This window comes from Photinus pyralis, unplaced genomic scaffold (assembly GCF_008802855.1).
Source record: "Photinus pyralis isolate 1611_PpyrPB1 unplaced genomic scaffold, Ppyr1.3 Ppyr1.4_LG5, whole genome shotgun sequence".
Classification (NCBI taxonomy): domain Eukaryota; kingdom Metazoa; phylum Arthropoda; class Insecta; order Coleoptera; family Lampyridae; genus Photinus; species Photinus pyralis.
This window is the reverse complement of record NW_022170596.1, coordinates 19,397,583-19,416,826: the sequence shown is the minus strand read 5'-3', so window position 1 is coordinate 19,416,826 and position 19,244 is coordinate 19,397,583. Positions and strand designations below refer to the sequence as shown.

At 37.3% G+C, this 19,244-nt stretch overlaps 1 protein-coding gene across 6 annotated transcripts; it reads right to left on the bottom strand.

Moving 5' to 3' along the window:
- Positions 1-2,088: 2,088 nt before the first annotated feature.
- Positions 2,089-17,338, bottom strand: LOC116171294 (sodium leak channel non-selective protein-like). Of its 6 annotated transcripts, none has more exons than XM_031488055.1 (27): positions 17,234-17,338; positions 17,000-17,185; positions 16,731-16,954; positions 16,552-16,680; positions 16,339-16,484; positions 16,043-16,290; positions 15,612-16,001; positions 15,160-15,489; positions 14,905-15,111; positions 14,647-14,852; positions 14,483-14,593; positions 11,035-11,217; positions 10,808-10,987; positions 10,506-10,758; positions 10,293-10,460; positions 10,037-10,245; positions 9,868-9,988; positions 5,955-6,088; positions 4,117-4,282; positions 3,875-4,069; positions 3,560-3,777; positions 3,284-3,507; positions 2,960-3,233; positions 2,759-2,915; positions 2,606-2,713; positions 2,386-2,551; positions 2,089-2,340 (listed from the first exon to the last, which is right to left on the bottom strand). In XM_031488055.1, exons 1-27 carry the CDS (start codon positions 17,336-17,338, stop codon positions 2,168-2,170), a joined length of 5,211 nt encoding a protein of 1,736 aa, XP_031343915.1. In that variant the 3' UTR covers positions 2,089-2,167. The 6 variants fall into 6 exon arrangements, 4 of the variants coding, with proteins under 4 accessions (XP_031343915.1, XP_031343912.1, XP_031343913.1 ...); XM_031488054.1 differs by having other exon boundaries at positions 2,168-2,340; positions 2,594-2,713; XR_004145423.1 differs by having other exon boundaries at positions 2,199-2,340; positions 2,611-2,713.
- Positions 17,339-19,244: the final 1,906 nt, after the last annotated feature.

Here is a 19,244-nt window from a genome sequence, read left to right as displayed (position 1 = left end):
ACAGAAACAATTACATGTAACATATGAAGCGTAATTGAAAAATCTCTCTTAAAATTTATACACAATTTGAACGAATATTATACTGAAAATTGAGTTATGAATCATCCCAAAGTCTTACGCACAATGATATAAACAATTGTTCAGAAAAACGCAAACTCAATGCCCTTCTCAGGCAACCTGTCAATTTATTTCGAGTTGTGAATTCTATTATATTGTGGTGGGACATATGGTAGCTGATAGGCATCACACCACAATTATCGGTAAAATTAACATGGCGTGATGTCAACAAATCAACACGGCGTTTTCCCCCACGCAATGCGAACCAATCCAAAACATTATGTTTAAATTGAATTTCAATGTTTAAAGTTTAAATGTGGTCGTTAATTTTAGATTGAACAGAACAGGACTCGTTCATATTATTTGAGTTCGACGTAAATGTTTTATTTTGTGTCAGATTTGTTTTGATTTGTAATTGTAAATTTAAAGTAGGTACTTGTTAAAAAGGTAGGGACATTTGGAAATAATTGCGTGTTGTTATTGTAAAAGTTTATCTCCGGTCAGTGCGATAAGAGTTCGACATAGCTGCATAAAGCTAGTTATAGATAAGCGCAGATATTTTGATACAGGAGTTGAGGCGGAAGGTACGTGAAAGGATGCTTTTTATTTGGTGGGCGCTTTTGGTATTTGGCAGTCCGCCGTAATCGAATTTTTTTTTGAAAAGACAGTCAGTCTTGTTTTGTTTGTAGTTTGTCGTAGAACAAAGTTTAGAGAGTGTTTAAAGAGATTTTAATTCGTCTAGTGAGCTGACATGGTTCACGTTTAGGAAGAAGTAATCTAGGTATGTGTAATTCGAGCAGTTATCGCTTATGTGAAGGCATTCTGTAAGGTCTTCAAGTTCCTTGTTAAAGTGAAGTTTTCTACCACTATAAAAAAGCCTCTATATTACGTCGTCTAAAATTACCTACATCAAAAGTGAATGTGTCGTTTAGATCGACAGTAAAGCAAAAGTAAAGAAGTGAAGTGTCGAAGCATTATCATCTGGTGTTTGTGTAGAGCTCTGTTTAAAGAGTATCGCAGTTGACCGGAAATTAGGTGTACGAGCAAAGCCACCTTACTTTCGAGTTCCCGACACTTTTGAATCTCGGTAGCAGTCGGCTCGGACTGGGTACGAATGGGTTTTACTATGTGTATACTTCTTTCATGCGTTGGGACGTGAGACGTAATTGAAAAGGGAATTGAATAAAATGCCCAATGTTGTGCGTAGCAGACGACAAGAACAAATAAAATATATTACGCACAAACAGGGAAACCTTCTTCGGGACAAAAACTCCGGCATGGCCCACACAATACATAATATAAATCAACTACTGCAACAAAATAAGAGAAAATACACAGATAAAACATCTCAAATTGTACGTAAAAATCAGCTAATCGAATCAAATGCAGTTAAACAAATTCATTAAAACAAAACACATAATATATCATAAATTCAAGTGGAAAACATGATAAATCAGTTTAGTACAAAATTACATCTACGAAAAATTAATCTAAACCAACTCGTAAAATGATAAATTGCATGTACATAAAACAACATCAAAAGCATCGCTCTAATCCAAGCATCGATTTCAATTAATTTAACACGGAAAGTACAAGTGACAAATGCCAGTAGTATTCATCTTTAATTCTCCTATCGCACAAGCAAACCATAGATCAAAAAATAAAGTTTTTTTAATCGTCTATCAATCGCTTGTAGCGTGGTATGTGTTATTATGGCCCTGAGTGCCTGTTTTTTTTTCAGTTTGAATGTTTTATATCAAATAAATTTGTTTAAACTAAAAATGATTGTGATTGCCTGTAGCTAAATAAGCGTTTTTATGTTTAATTTGTTTTCTTTCGTACCCTAAATTACTTTAGGTGTTAATCAAAAATTTGTTAATCCGTTCTTTGGAATTTTGGAGGCGGATAACGCTGCTGTATTTTTTCAAATTAGTAATTTTTGCGTCAATATCGATATTTTCGTCGTGGCGGAGATAAAAGCAAAACGGCCAATAGTGCAAACTATAAACCTAAACAATTACTCACTCACACTACATTTCACAACATTTTTTTATTGGACACATTACAGAATATAGCCAATGTATGAAATTGTACTGGAGACTTGATCACCCTAGTCATCATCACTAGTATCGGAAACATAGGCAAGCTGTTCATTCCACCAATCACGAATCTCGTGCGCCGTGTTTGAGATCTTAGGCACACTGGCCTTACTACTGGATATATCTCTCGGTACTCGTGATGTTTCTGTACCCTCATTTAAATGTGGTAAATTTTTATTCGTCGCTGAAAAAATTAATATACATCACAGCAACATCGATGGAACGTTACCAGTTTGTCTGTTGTTTTTCTTCTTCGTCGTAATTCTTTCCTTTTCTATACGGGCGGCAGGATCGGACAAGGTGGGCGCCAAAAATTTACGACCCGAACTGCTTCCTATGCTATCGGAACGGGGAAGAGCAACTACCTTCGCCTTTCTTGCAGCGATCTCGCTTTCCTAAACGCAAAAATCACTATGAGTCGCTCCACGTGGAATTACCTTCGTATCCACCTCACTTTCACGATCCGGGCTGATATTTTTCATTTCAATTGTTGTATCGGTCGGTGGTATCGTCTCATTGGTCGCCCTCAATCCAGCTATCAAGCTATTTTGCTGTTCCTTTAATAAAATTATTACTCGAGTATTTGGGTCACTTGTACGCACATTAGTTGATCGTATTTTCTTCAAGCAACCTTCAAGCCATGTTCGTATGGTTTGTTTCGCAACTTCCTCCTCAATAATGTACTCGAACTCTTCTCTGGCAAGCAATTCTTCTAACTGTAAAGCTTTCCGTATGTCAACCGACCGATAGGATAGCATGCTAAAATTGCGCAAATAGGTTTAATCCACGCAAATTTCACTCACTTGATAACATCGTGGAATGTAACATCCTCGCCATTGTGCAGCCTTTCCAATTCGTAACACATGTGCTTGAACAGCAAACGATCCTTTTGAGGGTCAACTTCTAGGCGTCCTTTTAGGAGGCGCAGAATGAATTTGACGCGTCGCACTGGAATGACACCTCTTTGATGTATGTCAACAATATTCCAGGTATTTTGAAAATTCCTAATATCCGCGTACGACAGTAAGGCATCCTCTTCGTTAGAGTAAAACAGGGAAAAGTTCTCCATGATGATGGCTGTGGTTTATGGTAACTTGAAGACTGAGTGACAGATAGTGAGTACTCACCCACGAGCAAGTTGAGCACGATGTAAGTAATTATGACATAAAATGTACAGAAATAAACCAAGGAACCGGTAAAGTTGCCGCAGTCAGTTTGCCAGTAATTATCTGCCGGTGTGCAGTATGGAGGTTGAATCATGCAATCGTGCATAATTTTATTCCAGTCTTCGCCTGTTACTATACGAAATAGCATAGCCACTCCAGTCACGGGAGACTCGAAATTTGCTCTCCTAAAAAATAGAATTGACATTATAGTCTTCCTTACACCACACTGGTACCTACCTTCCAATGCCTTCGCCATATTTAACAGTTCCAAAGAGTATTGTGCCGGCTAACGCGTAAAAAAATACCAGCAGAAACATTCCGAATATGATGAAGAAGCTTTTGCAAACGGATACACCTACGGTTAGCATTAGCATTTTTAGTGTTGCATGTTTGCCTGTTATGGTGAAGAATCGTAGTATTACCACCATAAAACCGATGAAGTAAGTTAAATCGCTCTGAAATAATGCAATCATGAAAATGATGTTTAGTTACTTTAGCACAAAAACTGGCCATGCTCAATATTGAAAAGATCTTCTTGAGGGAGAAAATTACCTTAAAAGTAACGTGGATTATGATCCACATAACTCCAAGCACAGTTACAAATAAGTCGTAACGATTACGTCTAGACTGCAGATATCCTCTTGGTGTAAAGGCAATATTTTTCATTACTACTTCTATTACAAATATTAGCGTACACGAAATCCCTACAGTTGCCAGAATTTCGGTGCGCTCTTGTTCTTCGTCCCACTGTAATAAACAAAGTTAATGCCGAGGGTTTTGCGAACTGTTCTTACCGTGACGCCTAATAAAGAGCTGTTAACTAACACCATAAGCGCAACTAATCGCTTAAATTTGATATTTTGTGTGATATCGTAAATGAAAGCTCGAAATTTACGACCGTCCGGTCTTGGTGGTAAATGTAAAGGTTGCGCAATTTTCAATCTCTTCTTTAAATCGCACCTAAAAGCAAAAATAATTAATATTTTCACTTTTGATAATTTGTCCCTTTTATATGTTTCGACCTGCGAGCGTGACATTCAGAACGTTGTTAGTTGTGAACGTGTAAAGCTGATTCCATTTTTTATGCGCGATCTCAACACCAAAGTAATTCACTGTCGCTCAAATTTACTATACAAAATCAACGTATCCCCAAAATCATTGAATAAAAATAGTGTTTATTAAATGCCAAAATGCAATATCGCGATAGCGATGTCATGTATTTTCCCAATGAGTAGGTTCATCTAAACGGTTACGTGTCAATGAACTAAAATTATTTCGCGTCCTTTTTGTTCAATCAAATTTTAAATCAACCGTGTTTCGTTTTGACTTTTATCAGCTCGCTTGAAATTATAGTCCTTTATGAATGCAATAAATAAACTGCACACTAGCGACATCATGATTACAATGACCTTTTACGTTTTTTAAGACCGTATTTAATATTATTCTTTCACAATTCACAATTGTTTTAATAACGTCTCGATATAACTTTTTTCTAACCGCAAAATTTAGCGGACGACCTATTCGCTATGGCGACTGATGTCTGCCTCTCCTTTTAGTTTAATATTTATGTTATGGTGCAGCGACTCTGAAACGAACCCAGCGCAAATCACTCGACAGCGTCCTCTCTAAGCCAATAGCAGACCCGAATTTTCGTTAGGTCGGCTTCGTCTAGACCGAACCAACGAAATTGGTTAAGTTTTATGATATCTTTGTAAAAACCGACTGACTCGCGCCTTCTATCCGTATGAAGCAGTACATATGCAATTTTATCCAAATATAAAATCGAACAAAAATTTAGATAGCCTAGCGGGCTCCCATTACAATTGTCTTCCCAAGAGTTGCAATTCATTTTTTTTAATTTTCAAAAACCGATCGTAGATCCATCATTTTCGCGTTAAAAGAAAACCAAATACTAAATTTTGCCAAAATCAGATTCCAATATCATATCTAAAGATGTTCCATCTTTCTTGATGCGCCTTATGCATGATTTTCAAGAAAACAATTAAAAACGAAATGCAATTTTGGGGACTTTTGAAGGGTAATTTCCAAACGACACATTTTGGCATAATTCAAATGTAAGACTCTGTATAGGGGGACATTTTTCTCCAAGTGAACCAAGGGTTTTAAAATAATTGGGTCAAACTTTGCGTTTCTGGAAGCGCCGGAACTCTTGAGGTTGTTGAAGTAACAAAAAAAACAATAAAAGCCCGCAATAACAATTCTTTATTGTTGTGATTTATTGTTGTTTTTTTGTTGTTCCTTAGCGGCAACGTAAAGTAGATAAAAATCCAAGCTCGTGGATTGGCTAAGAAGAGACGCTGGTCACGAGATTTACGTTGGATCCGTTTCGGTTTTTCTGTTCGGCAACAAAAAAGGCGAAGTTATAGTAAGAAAGAGAATAGAGCCATACACTAGCATTTTTGATTGTGAAAGAAGTTACCGCATCTTTTAAAAAAAAAGTAAAGAGCTAGTGGAATTACGGAGGCGGTCAGTGTCCAAAAACGTGTACCTAATAAAGTTAATTGCTTTAGCTATCGAGCAGATTGACTAGAGATTTCCTTAGAGGCAATCGGCTTTTAGGAGTACATAAAAATTGAACTACCCCTACCTCTCAAATTAGGTACCTACTTACCATCTCCTTTGGTCAACTGTCAGAAGTGCGGTTCCTTTATTTTCTGAATAATTGGCAATAACTACGCCAACAAATAATGTTAAGCCAATCATGCACCCAAGAAAGATGTAAATGTGTATGTAAATGGCGTGAACCTAAAAGCAGAAAGAAAAAGTTTATATTATTTTTTTTATGTACGTAACCATTAATTTTTCTACTACAGGTCCTTTCCAATAACGAAAACAATATCATTATAAATTCAAATGGAGATAGAGAACAAGGTGAATCGAAGTTGATAGTCATAAAATAGTTTGTTAGATTAAAGGGTTTGTACACCTGACAATTTTGTCATGGGGTCTATACAAATCAATGGAAGCCCACCAGGAAAGTTGAAGATCCTGACAGCATATGCGATGTAGTGGTAGGAGTGTGAATTTTAAAATTTCGTTTTCAATGTTTTCATTCAAACCGTGCCGCTTCTTCTACAATCACAGAAACGTTTAGCTGGTTACTGCCTCTGTTTCAAGTTGAACACTTCTTAGTGGGTAGTTCCTAGCTACAGTTTTTGCTTTGCAGCGTCAGAGTTGGGTTCTTTTAAAAAAAAAACTAGCAATGTCTTTGGTCTGGCTCGACTTATCATTAATTAAAAATACACACATTTGTTCACGGGCATAAATCCGGTGGGTCGTCCTCTTCAGGAATGTTAGAATGACTAAACATAAATTCTTTATATACAACAATATCCAAAAAAAACCGACTCCTATGGTTACACGGCGCAAAAAATCAAAATAACTTACTTTTATCGACGAGTCAAAATTTTCTCCTTTGGGGAACGCCTTGTACAATACAATGGGATCTTTTGTATCGCGAGGTAAAAATTTGGCTAGGTATTCGTTGAAAGTGAATCTCGAAAGATGGTTGACCAATTTGAGTGCGGACTAAACCCCTTCAGGCTTCTGGCGATTTGTTAGTTGAAATTTGGTTTATTTACTGGAATAATTAACAATGTTCCGCAGTGGAAATGTCAAAAATTACCCATATAACTTAAGGTTTTGACACCCTACAAAGGCACGAATTAATTGTCTTTAATTTTTGTACCGGTTGGCGGTTGTCGTTTAATGTAGATCGCATAAAACCCCGTATACACCATAGAGGTGCACAGTTTTGATTGGCAAACTTGTTTTTAATCGTCCAACTGCTCTAATTATATCCGCAATGAACGTTTAGCATTCCAACGCTTTCGTGGTAACAGTTTATTTAAATGCGAGAACTTTAATCCGATCATGTAATGACTCGCAAACATACAGCGGTTATACGGTTTTCGGTTCGAATCTTTAATTAACAATCAAATTTTTGCGATAATAATAATAATAGCGTGTATTGCCCAACAGTAAAACACATTTACAGAGAAAATAAATTACAAAATAACGAATATCTTACTTAATAATGAAATATTATAAAATTTAAAAAAAATTTATGGAATATTATATGGCTTTAAATGATCTCAAAAATGGCGTACAGAAGAATGCAATACGCGGTCTAAAAATGCAGCACTCGACCTGCATGGATTCGCTTCGGAGCTTTTCTTATCGCTAGGTAACATTCGTTACTCGTTGAAAATGAATTTCGGAAGATGAGTGGCGCATTTGAATAAGTAACAAACTGTGCTTCAGGTTTCTCGCATTTAATTAGTTGAAATTTGTTTTATTCGCTGGAATAGTTTACCAATGTTCCCTCGAAATTGGTGGCAAATTTTTCCGATTTTGCGGCTAACGATTCTTTTATATAATTTTGACTAAGAATGCCCTTCTCTCCCCGATTTTTACTTATGACGATGACTTTTGAAACGACCCCAACGAAGACCAAGCATTCATTCTCTTTTTTGTACGTGTGGAGGTGCCTATAGCAGAAACACCATCCTTCATACTCCGTCACGACGGTTTTTAAAACCGGCAACACTGTAGCGTTTCGATTCTTATCTGCTTGAACACTCGTTCTTATCTTAACGCATATTAGCTCCATTCTCTTTCTTTATGAAGCGGTACACGTACAAAATTTCCTTTACTGGAAAATTTGTACATTTAACAAAAAATCTCAAGGTTAAAGCGACCATCTGTCATAAGTGCCTTAAAATTGTTAGTTTTCGCCTGTGTCGTACGGTTAGGGTTTTAAGGTAGAAACGGGTATCTTAACCTATACACGGTGTCCATTTTTCGAGTGCCACTATGGGGATCTCGCTTATCTTAAGAGATAGAAAGTTGGTTAAATGGGGGCAAAGTTGCAAATTTCCGTGCTGAATAAGAATCTGAAAAGAAATTTGAAATATCTTCAATACTTTTGAAGATATGACAAAAAAACGAAAATTTCTGATTTTCGTTTTTAATTTTTTTATGATAAACTAGTCGTAGGAGACATTTCTAATTAGCACATTATTCGGACACTTTTTAATGGAGATTTCAAATATGGCATCCTGTTTTTAATTACGTTCAAGATGACGGAGAAACACGTGGCAACTTTAGGTTTTCTTACGGGCGCCATATTGAATTTTGACATTTTGGGATTACGTCTTTTTTTTTCTTTACAACGATATATCACACATACTGGTTCAGTATCACATTTTTCCTAAAATACAATTTTTCATTTTTTGAGAAGAGCGCTTTGGAAAAACAAAACGTTCTTTTGTTGTCAACAAAAGTTTGACAGTTTGATCCATCTGTCTGGTTGCAGCGTTGTCAGCGAAGTAGAAATTCGATTTTCATCTCAACCGCTTGCAAAATTGCCTGCTCATATTCATTGGGTAGTCTATCACCATATTGCTGTCTACATCTTTTAAAAGAACCATATTCGCCCAAATTTTTATGCAGCAAAGAAAAATACCTCAAACTAGGTTGTTGCCCCTCTGGATAACGCTGCAAGTATGTTGCAGCAGTCATGTGGGCATTTCGATGAGAAGAGAAGTGTAGTAAATTTGAATCATATCTCTTTGATCTGCATTTGAAAAAGGCATTTTCGCAATACAACTAGCATAAACCTAAATGACACTACATGAAATAAGTCAACCTTTTGTTCACAACAAAAGAACGTTTTGTTTTTCCAAAGCACTCTTCTCAAAAAATTAAAAATTTTATTTTTAGGAAAAATGTGATACTGAACCACCATGTGTGATATATCGTTGTAAAGAGAAAAAAAGACGTAATCTCAAAATGTGAAAATTCAAAATGGCGCCCATAAGAAAAACTAAAGTTGCCACGTGTTTCTCCGTCATCTGGAGAGTTATTAAAAACAGGATGCCATATTTGAAATCTCCATTAAAAAGTGTCCGAATAATGTATTAATTAGAAATGTCTACTACGATTAGTTTATCATTAAAAAAAATAAAAACGAAAATCAGAAATTTTTGTTTTTTTGAGATATCTTCAAAACTATTGAAGATATTTGAAATGTCTTTTCAGATTCTTATTCAGCACGAAAATTGGCAACTTTGCCCCCATTTAACCAACTTTCTATCTCTTAAGATAAGTGAGATCCCCATAGTGGCACTCGAAAAATGGACACCGTGTATGAACAAAGTAACCGCTAGAGAGGTCGACTTTGAAAATTTCGAAGAACTTCTGAGGAGACCGTTTTTAGAGCATGGTGACGGGGATGAGTTTATTTTTTGTCAAAGGGGTAGCAATTTGAGGGCTTTCCCAATTTGATAGCGAGATGATGCGTAATCAGTAATTTTCGATTCGGATCTGAAGAGTATTTTTGGGTTATCAACTTCAACCATTTTGGAAAAAAAATCGTACATTGTTAGAGTGCCACATGCAACATTTTACAATTAACTTCAGCGGTTTGTCGTAGATGTAGGATAATTGCTATACCTACTGTAACAACTAATACATGCAAAACAGCAACATGCTTCTTCAAACTACTGAACAAATATGCTTACTGGTCCGAGAGCCTTTATCAACACATCTCTTACATCTAACCAACCCTTAAAAGATAACACTTCAAAAAGTGCCAGCATGGCGTCCCCAATATTGTCAAAATTAAATCTCCTCGGATTTGCCCTACAGTTACGAGTGAAGAAGAAACGCAAACAGTAGAATAATACTTGCCAAACACGTGGTACTAATATCGACGGATACGATTCGTTCACACCAGGCAATAACTTCATTTTCGTTACGAACACCCTACGCATGAACACGCCGACACAATCTTCTCGCTTTAAAATGGTCGGATCGTTACATCTAGCTAACCGTCCACCGTACAATTGAACACCATAGCTGGCGAATACGAACATTAGTAGTATTAGCAATGTGGATACCTGTAAAGTCGAGTCATTCACTGGATCATTGACGAATGGAGACTTACCAACAAGATCTCTTTGAATCCTCTACATAATTCGTATACCACCTTTCGCATGTGTGGAACCAAAGTGAATATCCGCAATGGTCGCAAGCATCTTAATATCATCAGCAGTTGCGCGCCAGAATTGGGAGGGACTCGCTTGGGCATCCAACACAAAAATACCAAACTTACCTGTAAGAGCTCAATAGAGAACGTGAGTAGGGGGTTCACACTTACTATGTAAATGAACACGTCTAAAACAGACGCCACGTCCTTAATGTACGCTTTCGGTGTAAAGAAAAGCCCATCTGCCAGTATTTTCAACGCCAGCTCAATACTCATAAAGATTACGAAGCAATACTCAGCAATTTGTAACGACGCGTTTTCCATCACTCGATAGTATGGCGTTTCGAACATCATGGAAAGGCAGGATAATGTGGTCATGGTAATCATAACCCAGTCTAGGTATGTGACCAGTCCTAAAAAATTGCTGCAACAATTTTATTAAGGGCGACTGCAGTTTATCCGTGAAGTCTTACTGTAAGCTCTTATATTTCACTTTGCGCTCTTTGCCGGTGATCGGATCTTTTAATCGTGCATCGTATCTGGCGTAGACTATCAACTGGCATATCTTTCTAAATTTGCTCTCGCGTGGCACGGCAAACAGAGGCGTGTCGAAGAACGGATGATTTTCTCGGAGGTCTTCTTCTCGTTGATTTCTGGAATTTTCCAAATGGTAAGATTGGCGTGCAAAGTGTGATGGTACCGTCGCATTTCTGCCTGTTGTCGTTTCGCCTGTAGTAGCTTTATGTCAAGGTCGTGAGGTCTGGCGCGTGCGGAACTCATGCGATTTACTCCAATGTCGCCGTTTTCCATTAGATGTTCGTATGTTTGTTTCAGTTTTATGGATCCGCTTCTCACACTTCGCCTAATTGACCTCGATCCAAACCTATAAACATTTCAGAGCAATGACCACCAGCCTATTATATACACGAGAGACTTTAAACTATTTTTTTATACTACAGAATACCCCTACGATTAATTGTATAACGGAAGATCGCCAAAGCAATTGAATTTTTTTAAATCTCGAATTGAATATGTTTGTTAAATTTCATATGTATTGTGCAAGCGGAAAGTCAGTTTGAATGCAGTCGAGGTGTATAAAAAGTTCATAGCCCATACATTTCCATACAACAAAAGGTAGTCGTATGAGAGCAATTCAATATTGTGATCAAAAGTACAAATCTGTGTCGGAGGCATTTTAATCTCTTAGAAATGCGTCGAAAATTTGGGACTATTAGGTATTCACTTGCTTACCAAAGGAAAACAATATTATTAATTGCATTAATGCATTGCTTTTTAAATTTCATACATGAACAAAATCTGCGGATAGTAGTTTATTAGCCATAAACCTGCGCATTTAGCATACGTGTGTTTTTACCAAGATAGCAGCAAACCACTTCGGTGGTTCCCTTTTGCCGAGCTGAAAATGCATAGTAGATAAGTGGGGGCTCACAGATTGGCTGAAAAGGTGACGCGGTCCCGAGAATTGCGTTGGGTCCGTTTCGGCAATTATAAATAACAAAGTAAAAGGAGAAAGGATATAGATAGAGGCAGACATAAGTCGTTCTCTAAGTGCGCGGTTACTAAAACAAAATCACGAGGTTAATTAAAAGGAAAAAGAAGTGTAAAGTGTTATTCTTGCATTTATAAAAGACGTTAAATTCTAACCGGCCGGCATAACAAATACTGTTGTGGATATCGTACTCGAATGTGTGAAAAATTCAATATAAAATTCGAGGAAGACCTTCAACAAGCGTGCATGAAATTTAAAAAAAAAGTGTTTTACGAAGAGTTCAAGTTTCGGGATTTTACGAGAAAATTTTTGTTCGTACTCAATTTACGTCCTTGTGCCGTGTGCGCATTGTGTTCCAAATCAGTGACAAATGTACGTAGCTCTTGAAAGTAGAAACCACGTTGAATGTGTTTTGTTGTAGTAAATTTGTATGCCTGTACCAGGTGGTGCTACACACAGAAGACATAGCGATTGTTTTTTACTGTGACAAGAATAGAATACTTTATACTACATTGCAACATTGTGATAGGGAAAACACAAAAGACTTGGGAAGAGAAAAAATTGAAAATTTTGGTTAAGAAACAAATAGAGGGTAAACACTGGAATTCAATTATTCAAGAACTGGGATAAATGGTGAAAAAGAGGAGAATGGGTAAAACAAGTTTGTGGATCGTTTGTGTTCATCCAGAGTTTTATGTTCTTTTACAGTTTTGTTGTGTGAACATCGTCTACCGGTTTTAACACCAAAAATAATGACGGGACACCCTGTATATGAGAAGTTTTTCAATTTAGTAAAGTAAATCGAGGGAGGGTTGTTTACGAATAAGCACAGAATTGGTTCATTTCATTTGAATATCTGTTTTTGTGTTGTTTTCCCCTTTTAGACTTGCTTGTTCATTAGCACGTCTGGTCGTTTGCGATGAGTTTGTGTTATCGGATGTAATTTAATTACTGTACGTGTTCTGGAGCCCATCACGATAGATGCAGGTGGTCGACGATGTGCGCATTCCTTTCGGCATAAGTGGGGATGTGTTCCTTTGCAGCCGGCCATCTAATCTAATGGTAATTGGCGCATTTTTCGTAAATACCCGAGGGAGGAGATTATTCTATTATGGAAGTGGGGTTTCGTTAAGTACGGCAGGGGGGAGGTTGCTGCTAGCTGATGTGCGACGGTTGGAAAAGATTGTACGTCTCTTTACGCTATTGCTATTCGGGTAGTTTACCGTATTTGATTAGTTGAAGACGTAGTTTGTTGTAATTCTAGTAATATTCTGTACAGAAGAACTGAAGTTTAGAAGTTCTGAGAAGTTTAAAACCTGTTGTCCGTTTTACGGAAAAAGTTAGTGAAGTCGAAATAAAGTATACAGCTTTAGTGCACCGTGACGCCTTCGGTAAGTTTCCCTTGTTAAAAATTAATAACCTTCGAGCAGTCACCTGGAATGTTCATAAGTGTATTCGACATGGCAGTTTGTCATCCAGTTTGTGTATTCATCGCAAACGTGTTTAGGAGCAGATTATCTGGATTATTTTAAAGAAAAACTGTAAGTGATTTTAAGATTTTTTATTGTTAATTATCGAACGTCGCATGGGAGAGGAGGGGGATAACAAGCATTGTAAGCTTCCCTTTCTTGCAGGAATTTTGTTTTAATTTTTATATTTAATGCATTTCAGAATAAATTTTTGTCATTGTCAATCAATTAATTGTATTTTTACACGAACCCATTGTGCGACCAGGATACAGTTTTCATGTCAGATTTACTTCTCGTGTTCAAAGATTGTGTCAGGTATTAATCAAAATTTGGGTAATAAATTCTTTGGAATTTAGTCTCCTAAAACTTTAAGTTAGGTCAATATTGGAATTTTTCTTTGTAGCAGATGCCCGGAAATGTACGAGGAGAGTTTCAATTTTGATTTGTTTGAGCTAGCTGGACAGGTATTTTGTGGGAGGTGTAGTTGACTGCACGCCTTTGCGCACAGCCTTATCTATTGGTGCCCAACGTGGGGCCATAGCATTATTTATTTGTCGCCCAACGTGGGGCCATAGCAATATGTACAGAAAAGAAATTGTAGCAAATGTATAGCTTTAACTTAAGTACAGAACACATAAAACTCCTTTGTTACGTCGATTTCAAATTAAATGTAAATTCTGTGTTCATTTGACTAAACAAATAAATTAAAACATTGCACAGGATGTCCCGCCTGAAACTTCTAATGCTAAATCTAAATTACGTTTACAGCAAGTACATTTTCAACTACAGGGTGGCTCGCTCTCATCGTTGGCATTATTTCAACCTAGAGAAACGATCCCCCCCCCCCCTGCAGTTTACACAACAGTGTATAAATTTAGAAAAGTTTTAATTTCTGTCTGGAAGTAAAAAAACCGTAAGAAACATCTTGGTAGTAGAAAAAGTTCACTACCCAAATGTAACACCAATACAATTTCAACATTATAAAACCCCCGAATGCAATCTGTATGAATTATAGGCGAGGTTATTAAGATGAATGAACTGATTTTACACATTCATTCACACTTACCTTCGCCTTCAAAACGATAAAAAACTCATAATTTTTCTTTGTGAACACACAAATAATTAAAAACACCACAGGTACGGATATTAGATATTAAACTTTTTTATACTTAAACTGTTTAATGCTGTTTACTGTCCCTTGTGGCTTCAATGGTCCTTTTGTGCCGGGAACTGGGATCATTGATGAGTCACCGAGCATTAGTCTTTGATTATCTGAATCACTAAAATTACATTTTTCAGCTGTGCAAAATAAAATGCGGCAGACGAATATTACTTTACGATGTGAGCGATTGAGGCCTTTTTTAATTTCGAATCCACAACGCGCACTTTTGGCAAATTGTAAAGTACCTTTAAAGGTTTTTGCTTTCGATAGATGACCTTCGAATCGAAAACCTCTTCACTAATTTTCTTCGCCACGTTTTCAGAATTGGGATCGTCTTCTGTTTCATAAACGAACTGTCGCATGAAACTTTCTCGAACCTATGGAACGGTCATGAATTGGGCCCACTTTTTGATTGGGAAAATCACTTACTTTTGGTACACTAAAATCCGAGGGAACTTTATGCAACTGCACCATTAGCGGACTATCGGGAAATTTTTCAAAAATACGCAGCCTGAACGGTAAAGTCTCCTTAATTTCCGCGCTTTGTTCCCTATACTTCAACTGCTTAACTTTCTTGATGTCCTCGTCCAGTTCCAGATTGTCCAAAATAACCGCAACAAACAAACTGAGCACGATCTGCAAAAAAGCTGTGTCTTCTTAATCAGTTACAGTCCAGTTAATTACCAACGTCACAAAGAGATGGTACAAAATAAAGTACACAGCCACCAGAGGCGCCAGCGTCGGGCGTGTTCGTAACATCGTCTCGTCCATTACTTCAACCCAAGCCTCTTGGGTTAAAATTTGGAACATGGACATGAATGCTTCGGTAAAACTTTCGAACTTCGTGAAGTCGCAAAGGAAGCAAAATAACTGCATCGAAATACTCGACGAAATTATCAATAAACACATGGTGAATATTATTAAGCTTCCCAATTTTTTCCCGGGGCCAAAGATTTTGTATACAAAGTCTTCTAATAGAGGCGACGCTTTAATTAGTCGCACAACTCTTAGTACCTACAAATTTATACTTTTACGCAATATGACTATAGGACTACCTAATATATTAGTGCACCAAAGCTTTTCGTCACTAGACAGCAGTTCTTGATACATTTTGGGACTATCATTGATCTACGTACCTGAAAGTATGTAAATCCAGACATATAAAATCCCGGAATAACGTGTATGGTTGTACCTATCGCCAGTAAAAGTTCAAACTTGTGAATGGAATGTTTCCAATATCCTCTCCATCCCAAGCACCATATTTTGAAGATCGTCTCGAAATTGAGCACGACCGTAAAGCCTATTTCGATGTAGTAGTACTTGGTGTAAAAATCGCTTCTTGGTCTTTCGTCATGTTTGAAATGCATGGTGGCGGTCACAACGCCATTGGCGAGTATTATGCACATTACCAGCAGTCGAAAATGTGGAGAGCGAAGAATTTTGTGGCAGACATTTGGAGCTAATCCGGCATGTTTGTTTTCGTCGAGTGTAACCAACTTCCAGCCCCTGTCGTCACCTGTAAGTATCTGCAAAGATTTGCTGCCATCGAACAGTGTTACGTGGGTACCTGGGACGCTGTGCTATTTTGAATTTGTTGCCTTACTCCCCACATCTGTTGAAATTGCACACGAATCTCGTTGAACGTCTCGGTAATTACGGCAATGAATACATTCTTAACTAGCCACGCGAGGAAGAAGATCATTGTACTGAAGTAGAGAACCGCGCGCCATCCTGGCAAGGAATCAATCGCCCTGTACATGATGAAGACCCACCCTTCTTGTGAGGACGCCTGATACACAGTGAAGAAGCTTGTAACTAGAACGTTTGCATCGCTTCATTGTCATCATTTACTTTAGTTTTTACCAAACTCGTCAAATCCATTAAAACCCATGATGTATCGGGATAATTCCAGTTTCATGCATTTCATCCCGGCAGGACATTGGTAGCCTGAGTTAGGGTTTAGGGAACAAAATGTGTCTGGTATTGCCAAGCTGTTGATTGTAATGTAACTGCAAACAGTTTTGTTAGTACGCAGTTGACACTCTCAAAGGGGGCGTATTCTCAAAATAGACTTACTTAGGGTCTGTGGTGTTCAGTACACAGTGGTTTTTGAGCTCTCCAAAGAACTGTACCCCCAGTAATCCATATAGTGACATAAAAAATAAGAAGAATAAGGTCACATTGTAAATTTGCTGGCTGGACCGTCTGGAAATTGGGCGTAAATTGGTTTTCACCTGTTTTGTATATATTCTTACTTGAATATTTGATTTATCCTCGATTTTGGCATGGAAAACTTTAGAAAAACTCTCAAAAATCTTATCATAATCAGAGGTCTCGGCGCTCTAAGTATGGACAAATAACTAAACCTTGGCACGATACCCAACATTTCAAACATTTGAAGAATCACAGAGATCCACAGGAAAAATACCATGCTTGCGTCGAATTGGCACCAGTGATCCTTTAGGTATGGCACTTCACCCTGAAATTTCAGGATTGGATTGGACCGAGTGCATAATTGGTCTACCTTTAGGATTCCGCGAATGTGCATTTTGGCAATCATTTCGGCAGTGAAGAGAATTGTAACGACACCATCGCAGGCGAACGTTACGGTTTGCATAGGGGGCCACCGTTCGAATGTCTTGGGCGTGTTGCAGCTGACAGAAGCCAAACTTAAAAGCGCACAAAATCGCATTATTCGTCTAACCCATCTCTGAAAAAATTGCCACGTCATTAAAATTAAAGACGAGTGGCAATCTACCTTGTTGACCCATTCTATATCGGCACTCTCATTGAAAGCTTCTTCCGGGCCATAATCGGCCAGTACCGCCTCCCCCTTTATACTTTGTTTGCGTCCCAGCATCATTTCTTACAAACTTATTTTAATTCTCCCCTGTATCGAATAAATCAGTCTTTCACATTTTTAAATTAGAATAGTACGTGAACTAGGCATTTAAAATCAATACATATTCCCCCAAATCGTCGCTACCAATGGTTAGCGTTCAATCTCCCCATCTTTTAATAGAGGGGGTAGTTCATAAGATGCGCAACGCTATGTGTAAAATGCACTAAGAGACGCTGTCAAATATTTGAATAACGAGCGCTTGATGCACCACGTATTTGGTATACGGGGGTTGGTGATTTAAATTTCAAGCGTCCATGACGTCTACTGCCTTTTCATATTGTAGGAAATTTAATCGTAACTTAATTTCTGTGGAAATCGTTACGTGTATAGCAGATTTCTCCAATCACATATCTACAGGGTGAGTTTTTATTTGATTTTCACTATGGGGGTCTAGTAAACCTTAAGCGAAAAAAGTTATGCAGAATTTTTCCATAAGAAGTAGGTTCGTTGTAAACTTCAAGGCAAAAATGCATGGTTGATTCCCAAATGAACTATTAAGTATCATGGTTTTGTAATTTTTTTCTCTATGGAATAACGTAAAAATCCAATATGGCGTCCATAAGAAAGTTGATGTGATTTACTCGAAACAAGTAATAAAAATAACTATGGGCTTGTTAAAATTATTTTTTGATATATTTGAAAATAAATTAACGCTAGCGCATTTTTGAAAATGACATTTTTCGGTTTTTTGGCCATAACTTCGCTATTCGTGGAGCTACAAGAAACTATAAACGGGAAAATTAATCAGCATAAAATTCTGCATAACTTTGCCCTTAAGAGACTTTCTATCTCTTACGGTTAACCAGATCCTCATAGTGAAATGAACAAAAACTCGACCTGTATATTAATGTTAACAGTTACCTTGCGATTTGTTTCTGTACAAGATGAATACCTCGGTAGTATGTATAAAAAAATTTAAAAAAAGCATTTCGCCTTAAGGCCCATTTTCCATAAATTGATCAGTACCTCCCGAAAGGTTATGTAGCGGACTATTTATGTATACAAAGGAAAATAAGTTATGGCATAAATATTTTTTATAAATAAGAAACTTAGCATTGCGCATGCGCACACCTGATTTTACGATATGTGATATGTTTGCCTTTACTAGAAACATTGGTGGTTAAAATTTCAAGAAAATGTCTCCATAAATAAGAAAAATGACTTATTCAGTTTGTGCATGCGCACATTATTGATTTTTTACAATATGCGCTATGCTTGTCTTTACTATATAGGAGAATCTTTCGTTAAAATTTCAAAATAATCTCTAAAAATAAAAATACAGGCGCACATCTCGTGTTTTAAAATATGCGATATGCTTGTCTTTACCAGAAGAATATTTGGTTAACATTTCAAAACAAGTACAAGTTGTGCACAACTCTTGTGCAGATAAAGCGAATTTTTTTAACCGAAATAGGTTTTGTTTTGACATCACCAATGGATATATTTCTTGCAGACGTCTCAATCGCCTTTTGTGAGTACCCTCTTCCGACAATCCGTTCTTGCGGTATAAGGGAATATACCCGATCAGGATAAGAGGTCGAGAAGAAGGACTATGGTTGGTAGAAATTAATTAAAAGGACAGAAAGAAGGGCAGTAGTTGGTAGAAAGCGGTTCCTTTCGTTGAGACCTTTAATTAGAATACCGTGAGAGATCAAATTAATTTTTAACCCCCCAGGCCCCGTCGTTCACTGATCTCAAAAAAGAGTGGAAAGAGAGGAATGTTATACATTGTACAAACCAATTTATTTCGATGAGACCTGTCGTTAGAATATCATGTTGGCACCACTAAAGGCATGCGTATGCTAAATCTCGGTTGTCGTATGTAAAAGTTATGCACGTTTTACTTTCAAAACAGCATCTCAGGGAA

Bases quoted from the DNA above. Each gene is read 5' to 3' on its own strand.
- LOC116171294 (XM_031488052.1), bottom strand. From the start codon at position 17,338: ATGATGCTGGGACGCAAACAAAGTATAAAGGGGGAGGCGGTACTGGCC. The intron at 16,291-16,338 runs GTAAAAACTAAA...CAAACGTTCTAG, and splicing joins TAATGGATTTGACGAGTTTG to TTACAAGCTTCTTCACTGTG. The intron at 11,218-14,482 runs GTATAAAAAAGT...AAATGTTTATAG, and splicing joins AACAGCATTAAACAGTTTAA to GTTTGGATCGAGGTCAATTA.